Source organism: Delphinapterus leucas, chromosome 15 (genome assembly GCF_059928025.1).
Source record: "Delphinapterus leucas isolate spDelLeu-1000000601 "Yukka" chromosome 15, BTC_Dleu_Yukka2, whole genome shotgun sequence".
In the NCBI taxonomy this organism is placed as follows: domain Eukaryota; kingdom Metazoa; phylum Chordata; class Mammalia; order Artiodactyla; family Monodontidae; genus Delphinapterus; species Delphinapterus leucas.
Genome location: NC_143143.1, coordinates 26,320,967 through 26,331,245, shown reverse-complemented (window position 1 = coordinate 26,331,245; position 10,279 = coordinate 26,320,967). Strand labels below are relative to the sequence as shown.

The following is a 10,279-nucleotide window of genomic DNA, read 5'->3' as shown; positions in this document are numbered from 1 at the left end:
AACTTGTTTTTTAAAAAAAACTAAGGAATGTCAAGGTATCTCACATTTCTATTTTTTATTAATAAGAATATATAAGCCAACTATTTTTGTTTATTTGCTGAGTACGATGTGATTGTATTTAAACAACAAAGACTTAGCTTTAATCATCAACTTAAGATTATTAACTGACTAAACAAAAGATAAGCTGAGAGAACTTCAGAGTTCACCCAAAAGGCAGAAATCACAAACTGATTTTTTTTTTTTTTTTTTTGGACAGGTTGAATGGTACCAGGTAGTATCCTTATTCATTTATGAAATATAAGCTTTTTAAGTAAGCTTAATTGTATCTCCTCTGGAACTTTGTAAGTTGGACCCTACAGTTTGCCTGTTAACTCCAATGGTGATTATTTCCTTTTCACAGTGCTCCAGCTGAGGCTGCAACAAAGGAGGACAAGAGAACAACTAGTGGACCAGGGCATCATGCCACGTAAGACTGAAGTGTCACTGTCGTTTCTAATGTGATGTAACAAAATGGGCATGTCTAAGAAGAAGCTGTTCCACACTCTACTTTCAGTGGTATCCATTTAATGCATATACAATTTATAAGGAAAAACCAGGCATCAGCATTGCTAACCTAACAGAATCATTTAAAATACATTTTGGAAACCAGATGCAACTTAAAAGATAGACACGAATTTTATATTATCAAAGAATACCTTTAAAGCTCTGTAATTAGGCTAACATCAGTTCTTACTTCAAACTTCAGCATTACTTTTAGCTTTAAAATAACTGAAATAATCACTCTAGATAATGAATCCAATGGTACTGGCAAAAGTAACATGATAAGTTAATTCAAAACCTGGTTCTACTTTAATTCAAATTAATTATCTTTGATGCTATAGTATAGTCTGTATAATTATGTATCTCAATTACAGGACTAATAAGCATTCTATTTATAATTAATAAAATCTTTCTTGCCCAAGTACAGATATTTTCCCAAGTAGCTCTAGGCTTCATTCCTTCATTTTTGAGAGTCTATTAATTTTAGAATATTTGTCCAAGTTGTCTTCTTTACCTTTAATCACCAAATTTGGAGGTGATTTTATATTTTAGAGGAGAAGAGTGGTGGTTTTGTATAGGCTGTTAGCATTATTTTGGGATTTTTGTCTAAAAATTGATTTCTCTAAGAAGTAACTTATTTGGCTTAAAAAACTAGAAAGAAATTACAAAATGTACTTATGCTTCCCAGTCTTCACAGTCACTGCTATTGCCTTTTTTTGGTTTGTGATAAGGAACGATTTTTCTCTGTGATAAGGAGATGTTTTTCCCTGTGAACACTTTTTTTTCTGAACTACTATTAATTGAGTATCTACATATTTTAAATCTAGCATTGTGATAAAACCAGTTATCAGAAGCTGGTTTGATAATCTGCCAGATTTCTCCACCACTGCATTCCTGATATGAATCAATCAAACAGGATCAAAGTGTGGTGCTTTAAATACCACTGTGAAGCCAGCTGTAGTCTGCTTTTAGGAGCTGGTCCCTGGCCAAACCTGTTTGGGTGGGCTTCTGTGAGTCTTTGCAATGCTTTAAGTACCAGAATTGAAAAGAATGTTACCAAGAGCTGATTGGCCAATATTGGGAGGTGATAGCCCAGGTTAAGCCTAGTCCTGCATTCCATCCACATTCTCTGACTGCCCATAGCGATAAGTGTAGGGTGTAATCAGACAGCAGGGGACATACACACAGAAGATTTTGCAAAGATAATTGATAGAAATTCTGTAGTATGTGATGTTTTAATAAACACTGCCTCTCTCTGTCTCTGGGACTTTGGAATAATGTACTAGAAGTTAACATATTAAGGAATCACTGTGTCTTTAGAGTGAGTTGCATTGTGGTATGGTAGAAAGAGCATGAACCTGCCAAATTCAGAATTCTAGATGTAAATCCCGCTTTGACCACCATCTAGCTGTATAACTTCAAGAATTCATTTAAGCTCTTTGAGCCTTTCATCTCTGCTGGGGCTAATACCTATGTCACAAGGCTGTTGTGATGATGAGCAGCAATATAATTGTGATGGGCCACAGAGCACGGGGCTAAGTGTGTTGTGGGTTCTCAGTAGGTGGTAACTCTGATCTCTTAGACATGAACTGCAGAGTGTCCTCAAGTTCAAGGCTAGATCACTCCAACGTTAAATGCCCTGAGGACCTGTGGGCTTTTCCCAGTAACTTGTAGGGCCATAAGAGCAAAGACCTGTTAAGGAACCATCACACAGTTCCCTTGGTAATGGTAATTTGCCCCAACTATGGGCTGGAACTAGTCTGACCTGATATATGCATTGCCATTATGTATACAACTCTGTTGTGAATGTTAACTTGTTTTATTTGTAAAACACATAATTTTAATTCTGAAACATTTAAGGTTTCAATTTTGCAGATCTCCTAAAGGAACTAGGAAATAAATGGAACTGTAGAGGCACACTAATCAGATTAAGAGAAAACATCACCATGATACGCTGTAACATTTGACTGAAGTATTAACTCCTCTATTTATACCGTGGAAATGATTTCTTTTTCTCACAGCCCTGAAGAGCCCAGCGGCATTCCACGAGCAGATAAAAAGCTTGGAACGAGCCAGAGTAAGGAATTTCAGTTTAAAATATTCTGCTTCTCTCTTTTGTATTAAAGTACCTGTGGACAAGTAACAGTCTTACTCCTACGTATATCAATAGAGAAAATATAGTGTATTTTCAGGATAACATGGCATGTAGAGTAATATATCCTGGGGTAGTTTTATCTTGGAGGTTTATAGAAAATACAGGACATTCAAATTTTGTTCTTTTAAAACTAGTAAACTAGTGTTGTACATAAAGGACAAATCACACTTTTTTCTTACTTTTGGAGCATAACAACAGTTTTTAGAATAATGATGGAGTAATTCTGCCATTTGTTACTACCTCTGCAGACAGATAGCCCAAGTGATGTACTGACACCGGATCCTTCCTTCGTTTCCCTCCTGGGTCTATGTTAGCAGTACATTTGACCAAGGGTGGGAGAATTTGGCTGAATGAGGAATATTGCCATATTCAGCTCTGTTTTATTCCTTGAAATGACTCCATCATAGTTGCACACTAAATTGGTGTTTATTATTTTTCTTTAAAAGTGCCATTATTCTTTTTGTTTTAGAGGAAACATCTATCATGCAATATGAAAATAAGCATGTTCCAAAAATTCCTTAAGAATTTTCCCAGGATGCAATAATGATCTCTTAGAGTCTTATAAAATACAAAACCCATTTTAAAGCCTTATTGTTTAGAATTGAGTACAGTTCTGAATAAGAAAGTATGATTAAAGATAGGAATTCATCACAGAAAATACATTAGGATTTTTAGGAAATGTGTTATCTTAGATGGATTTTTACTTGACCTGAAGTGTAGATTTTATTGATTTTAGATATTTAAATGTTCAAATCCCCTGTTCAAAAGTCATCTTCAAAATTATGAGCCTTTGCCTTTTCCAAGTTTTAAAATAAAAGTTTATAAAGTGCTTACTTTATACCAGCATACACTTCAAATCCCTGTACAACTTTGAAGGCTGCAATTTAAATCATGTATTGGATAATAGTTTTTCAAAGTACTAATTTCTACTCTTCCTCTCAAAATCATGATCAAAAGAGTATACAATTTATTTAAATAGAGTACCTTGAGAAAAAAATGTAAAACTACAATAAATCGTAAACAATTTATGGTAAGAATTTTTCTCTCTCTCTCTTTTTTAAAGACCGAAAACTTTTTGAAGCACAAGATTCGGAGCCGACCAGATCGTTCTGAACTTGTCAGGATGCACATTTTAGAAGGTAAAAATTCTATTTCTGCTGCTTTTGCTACATTTTCTCAAGAAAAGAAGTGAGAATTCCACCATTTCTGTTTATTCCCATTTTAATAACTTTTTACCCCACAGGCTGACATCCTCCAAACTGGATAGCAACATGAAGACCCAAAGCTAAAAATGTTATGTTAGATACATGGGGAAGGTTTGACTCTCCAAATAGCCAATTGATGGACTGACTCTTGCCCGCCAGCTGGGGGTGCTATAGGTATCTCTACCATAGTGTTCTGGAAAAACATTTTCGGTCCAGAGGATTTCTTCATCAGTGAGGGATGTGCACCTGCTCATTAAGTCATAAGGGGTATGACAGCCACAGGTCTAACCCTAGATTTTCAACGACTTGGACCCTGTTAGGTCTACCTGGGGCAAGGCCCATACCTGACATTTTCTCTTTGTTGCTACTTAACCCACAACAGTCCAGCTCGATCTGACCATTATCACAAACTAGCTCCACCTGACCCACCAGATTTTCTCGATGACTGAGCCTCATCTCTTAGGAAGCTAGTAAGGACAGTTCCACTCCATCTTTGGTGAGACATGTGGCTCAGGCCGTGATGTTTTTCTCTCTAAAAACAGAGCATTCTCGAAATCTGGTATCTCCACCATTAAACTCCTGAGTTACATTTTCTTTCATTGTTTTGCTTTACTGACTAATTTGTGGACTAAGGAGCTTTGACCCTGTGATAGTCTTGAGAGTGTTAAACCCTGAGCAGAAGCAGAAACTTCTCAAACATTTAGAGACAGTTATTAGGTAGGAGGAAGATTAGATTTGTGTTCTCTGGCCTAATGATAGAGTTAGTATTAGAATTAGGTTGATATGACAGAGTATTAGATTATAGCTCAGCATAAAGGTCAGTCAGATATGTCCAAAATAAAATCTTCAAGAAGTGATACGGTTGCCATTATTAGAGCTGTTAGTACACTGGCCTGCAAGCTAGACACCAGAGACCCAAGTGAGCCAGATGGATGCCCACCTTCATGGAGCTTACATTCTAGTGGCACAGACAGATAATACATAGGCAAAACAAATAAATTACAGATTGTGAAAAGTGCTCTATAGGGAATAAACAGGCTGCTGTGATAGGGAATAAACACAGGCTGAAACCACATTAAGGATGTTGTAAAGAAGTTCCAACTATCAAGTTGGCCTCTATAACCCCAAGTAGTGTCTCTTCTTATCCAAATAATCTATGATTATGTAACCATCTTCATGTCTGGGATGGGAGGTGAGAGGTCTGTTCCTGTCTCTACTTTGGGTTGTGAACGTCTCAGAAGTCTCCTGGACTAAAAAAGCTTTTCCAGAACTCCAGTGGTAGGGTAGGAGCAGCTACCAGCTGTCAGGGATAAGTGAATCTTCAGAGAAGCAAATTTGCTGGTAAGTAACTTGGTAAATGGCTCCTTCTGTGCCTCAAAATATCTTGACCTATAAGGAACATTTTTGTAGGAATGATGCTGTCTGTTTCAACTTGCCTTCTAACTGTAACAGACTTTATTAATATAATTAAAACTAAGGCAAATACATTTAACTATCAAAAGGAATCATATCTGCTTTTTCCAAAAAGAGACTACTCAGCATTTAAAAACCTAACTATGTATATGAATGAACCATAAGTGATGTTTTTAGGACATCTCTTCTAAAGTAGAGACTTTTGAAGTAAGAAAGAATGTCTCATCTATAATTTCAAAAATACCTTAAAACCACCCCCAACTTATTATAACATTATCCCAATTTTGATTGAATTGGATGTTTGGCAGGCAAAAGTCTAAATTATTTCCTGAAGTTCAGCAGCTGAAACCCAGCCTCGGCCTCAAGGAGATGATGAAGCAATCAGACCAGGAACAGAAGCATACCAAAATGCCAGCCTCTAATTATTTACTTTTGGAATATTTTCTTCCCAAACATTCCTAATATCACTTGGATAATGTCAGTGGAAGAGAGGAAAAGGCAGAAGACTCTCCTGCCTAGATCTTAACAAAAGCTTTTAAACATCAACCTAAAAGTGGTTTGCACGGTCTACTTCCCCCCACCTATCATCTTGCTGTGTGGCTAGAAGGGTTCTGTCTAATAAGATCGGGGCCAGAGTTGTTTATACAGGAAAATTATAAAAATGAGATGGGCATACGTGTTATTTTAACTTACAGAAACATGAATTTATTTGCCAGTATTCCAACTTAGGGGTAGGACCTTCACGTGCGGGGAAGGCTTTCACGAATGGAGCTCACATCTTTCTTGTATAAAGCATAGCCATTGTACATCATCTACAACTTCCATTCATGGTGGAACAGAACTCAAAAGACACTTGAAAAGCAATCTGAGTTTAAAAATCCTAGATTTTATCATTTTTCCCCAAATCTTTTACCGTTGTTAGTTGCCCTAAGTAATGTGACAGTGATTTTTTTTTTAATGGCTTACCTTTATCAAGTCATTCCAAAGCATTTAACTCAGGTTTCCAAGAAATAATCATTTTATTTTTGAAGTTTATGATTTCCCCATAACATCTGGTTAAATTATGTATTGACAATAGCAGTCACAATAGTGATGAGCTGTTTTGTAGACAATCAAGATTGATACTTGGTAAGCACATAACTTAACCAGTAGTAAGACAAGTGATCAGCTGTGCTGGAGGGTAGTTTATTGGCCCTTGGGGTCTCAGTGCTCTTTGGGCCTCAGCCAGGCCATCTAACCTACAGAATGAAGAACACCAGATAATCCTGACGTTACTTACAGGGAATTTCATTAAAAGACCTTATACTGAATAATTTAAGGGGTAAGCGACTTTCAACTCAGTATTGGGTTAACCCCTCATCATTATCTTTAATCAATCATAAACATTATTTAGAACAATGTAATAAAATAATGAGAGTTACCAGAAACACAAGTAACTGACAGAATTATGCAAATGAATGAGTTACGATATAGTATCACACCTGTTATACAACTTTATGCATATGTGGGTAGATGAGTTGATGCTTCTATATGACTATTAATTACTATGTAATTGAATGTCCCAAGGTTATGTATTCAGAATAAACCCAAATTCTTAATTATGATGAAGGACTCTGAGATGCACATGGATTGATCGAAGGATGTGATTTGTAGCTCTCCCCACTGACTCCTGCAGAGAAGCTTATATCCTGAGATAACAGTTTCTCCCCTTCTACGAACTGACTTTCCAATGAAGCCAAATCTAAAACTGCGAACTTCTTGAGCCATGAACCACATCTCTCTTGTTCATCCTCTGTATCCCCAATGCCTAATAAATATGAATTTGACTCTCCTACCATAAATGAGCAATAGCAGGACCCCATTTTTGGCTTGAGTTCATATTAATTTGAGTCTGAGGACATCCATACTGTATAGACGGTATAAAGCTATCTAGGACTAAAAATGTAAATTGTATACAGGAGCATTCTTAAACAGTCATTGTCTCTCCATAAATATGTTAGGAACACGTAAGTCTGTTTATACCAGTTTAAATTAGTTGGCCTGAAATAACATTATGGAATAGAAATAGTAATTCAAGTAATGGTTGAAACTGTGTTTCCTGTTTTAGAAACATTTGCAGAGCCATCCCTGCAGGCTACTCAGATGAAGTTGAAAAGAGCTCGACTAGCTGATGATCTGAATGAAAAGATTGCTCAAAGACCTGGTCCTATGGAGCTGGTAGAGAAAAACATCCTTCCTGTAGACTCCAGTGTTAAGGAAGCAATTATAGGCAAGACTCTAAAATTTTACTGTTTTCTGGGAGAAAAAGAAACTTGGAGGTTTTAAATAAGAAAAATCAGTTTTAAATAAGAAAAATTTAATTTAAAAAGCCAGCACTAATCATGACTATTGTTTTCTGGGTAAATTAGAAATTGATTAACATTTGCACTGATTCCCATTATTACTGTTAGTGTTATTATGTATTACAAGACAACCATCTCTTATCACAGAGATTCCTCTTGTTACATCTGAGGTTTAAGCCTGTCTTTTTTTTTTTTAATTAGGGTATAGTTGCTTTACAATGTTTAAGTCTTTAAGTTCTGATTTTGTTACCATGTTTTCTAAGTTAAACTTATTGTATTATGTTTAGTTTCTGTTGTTTTAAGATTTTTACAGATTTTTCATTATTTTAGTTCAGTTTACTTCTAGGAAAGGTAAAAATAGTTTGTTCAGTCTTAGTTCAGCAAGGTGAATAGCAGATGCGTATAGATGTATTCATTAAGAATGGTAGAATCTGCCCATTTTATCCCAGTCTTACCATACTTAGTTACTAATGTTTACCATGTTTTTCTGGCATAAACTTCAGCAGAAAAAAATTGTTTTCCAGAATAATGCCACTTTTTCAGCAAGCAATTTTGAAAAGTTAATATTCCTACTTAAAAAACTATTATAGTTTCCATTAATCATGGGGACTTCATATTTTGCATTAGTATGAATTTAAATCTTAGGTAGTCTGTAGTCAGTAATTCTTAGTAGTACAATTCACTATGATTCCATTCAATTCCGAAGAAATGGGCCCCAAAAGGTAAGATGTCAGTACAGCAGGGCTGCTCTGTGAAGTGGGACTTATCAACAGATACCCAGTCAGAGCCCCATTTTGCCTTATAATGTTTTTTAACAGTTGAATTCCAAATGTTGGATCCAAGTTGGATCCAAACAAGGTCCACACATTGCCTCTTTAGCTGATGTATCTCTTAAGTCAATCTCCTGGGTGGGTCTTCCTCCTCTTTTCTTTCCTTACTTTTTATTTGTTGATGAACAGGCTTTTATCCTCTAGCATTTCCACATTACTAGATTTTTCTAAATGCATTTGCATCCCTAGGTGTCATGAAAAACTTTCTTGTCTCCTGTACTTCCTATAACTAGTATTTGGATCCAAAGACTTGATCTGATTCAGGTTGGGTTTTTTTCCCCAAGTATTCATCTTAGATAGTGGTGTCTTCTCCCATGGGGAAGTACATTATGTTCAATTTTGTTTTTAACCAGCTTCTTAAGTCCTTATAATGAATAATATTTCTCCTTTTTCATTTTAACCTTGGTATTCCAAGGCCAAGATAAATTAAAAATCATTTCTTTCTTTAGGTGTTGGGAAGGAGGACTATCCCCAAACTCAGGGCGATTTCTCATTTGACGAAGACAGCAGTGATGCTTTGTCTCCAGACCAGCCAGCCAGCCAGGAGTCGCAGGGGTCAGCCGCGTCCCCAAGTGAGCCAAAAGTTAGTGAATCGCCATCTCCTGTGACTACAAACACTCCAGCCCAGGTATCACCTTTCTTGTTTTTACCCCTCAACAGAGAAAGTGGCTTGTTTTTTACATATCAACGTAATATGTTTTCACCAGAGGAGAAGTCTGAAAGTGAAGAAGAATATAGGTTTGTCATGTGTAATCCAACTACTAACATTTTCAGTAGATTCTTACATTATTTCTGTTCTATATACATATTTTTATTTTACTGTTTTATAACTCACTTTAAAATTTTTTCATATTTATAACTCACTTTAAAAGTTTTTCATATAACTTTTTTTTGAGATGTAACTCACATATCATAAAATCCATCCTTTTTCTAACCACTTTAAGTGTACAGTTCTGTAGTGGTACACATATTCACATTGTTGTGCAACAGATCTCCAGAACTTTTTTGTCTTACAAAGCTGAAACTTAAACCCGTTAAACAACAACTCCCCATTCCCCCAGGCCTGCTAACCACCATTCTATTTCTGTCTCGATGAATTTGACTACTTTGAATATCTCATATAAATGGAATCATACAGTATTTGTCTTTGTGACTGGCTTATATCATTTAACAATGTCCTCAAGGTTCATTCATGTTGTAGCATGTGACAGGGTTTCTTTCAGTTTTAAGACTGAATAATATTCCATTTTATAGATATTCCACATTTTATTTATCCATTCATCAGTGGACATTGGGTTGCTTCCATCTCTTGGCTATTGTGAATAATGATGAGTATGTGAATGTGGAAATATCTCTTCAAGACCCTGCTTTTAGTGCTTTTGGGCATATATCCAGAAATAGGATTGTTGGATCATATGGTAGTTCTATTTTTAATTTTTAAGGAACCTCCATACTGACTGCAACATTTCACATTCCCACCAACAGCGCACAAGTGTTCCTATTTCTCCACATCTTCACCAACACTTGTTAATTTCTGTTCTTTTGATAGTAGCTATTCTAGTGGTGCAAAGTGATCTCACTGTGTTTTTTTTTTAATTGAAGTATAGTTAATTTACAATGTTATGTTAGTTTCAAGTGCACAGCAAAATGATTCAGTTATACATATAAATATATATGTGTGTATATATACTTAAATATTTTTTTTCAGATTCTTTTCCATTGTAGTATTACAAGACATTGAGTATGTTCACCTGTGGTTTTGATTTGCATTTCTGTAATCATTAGTGATGTTGA

The 10,279-nt window shown here is 35.7% G+C and overlaps 1 protein-coding gene and 1 long non-coding RNA gene across 17 annotated transcripts in view; one reads left to right on the top strand and one right to left on the bottom strand.

Moving 5' to 3' along the window:
* MRTFB (myocardin related transcription factor B) overlaps positions 1–10,279 on the top strand; it is a 200,553-nt gene that overhangs the window by 144,867 nt on the left and 45,407 nt on the right. For 15 of the 16 annotated variants that reach the window (XM_089896140.1, XM_089896139.1, XM_089896135.1 and 12 more), the window contains 5 exons: positions 401–466; positions 2,562–2,617; positions 3,759–3,834; positions 7,421–7,582; positions 8,935–9,113. In XM_089896140.1, coding sequence (XP_089752266.1) covers positions 401–466; positions 2,562–2,617; positions 3,759–3,834; positions 7,421–7,582; positions 8,935–9,113 — 539 coding nt within the window. Of the gene's footprint in view, positions 1–400; positions 467–2,561; positions 2,618–3,758; positions 3,835–3,939; positions 5,242–7,420; positions 7,583–8,934; positions 9,114–10,279 lie in introns of those variants that run through there. The other variant, XM_089896143.1, reaches the window with a different exon arrangement.
* The window catches only part of LOC111163512 (uncharacterized), an 87,517-nt gene continuing 77,257 nt past the window's right edge, over positions 20–10,279 (bottom strand). Inside the window, exon 5 of the long non-coding RNA XR_016387812.1 lies at positions 20–9,201. This is a non-coding gene — a long non-coding RNA (uncharacterized LOC111163512). The remainder of the gene's footprint in view (positions 9,202–10,279) is intronic.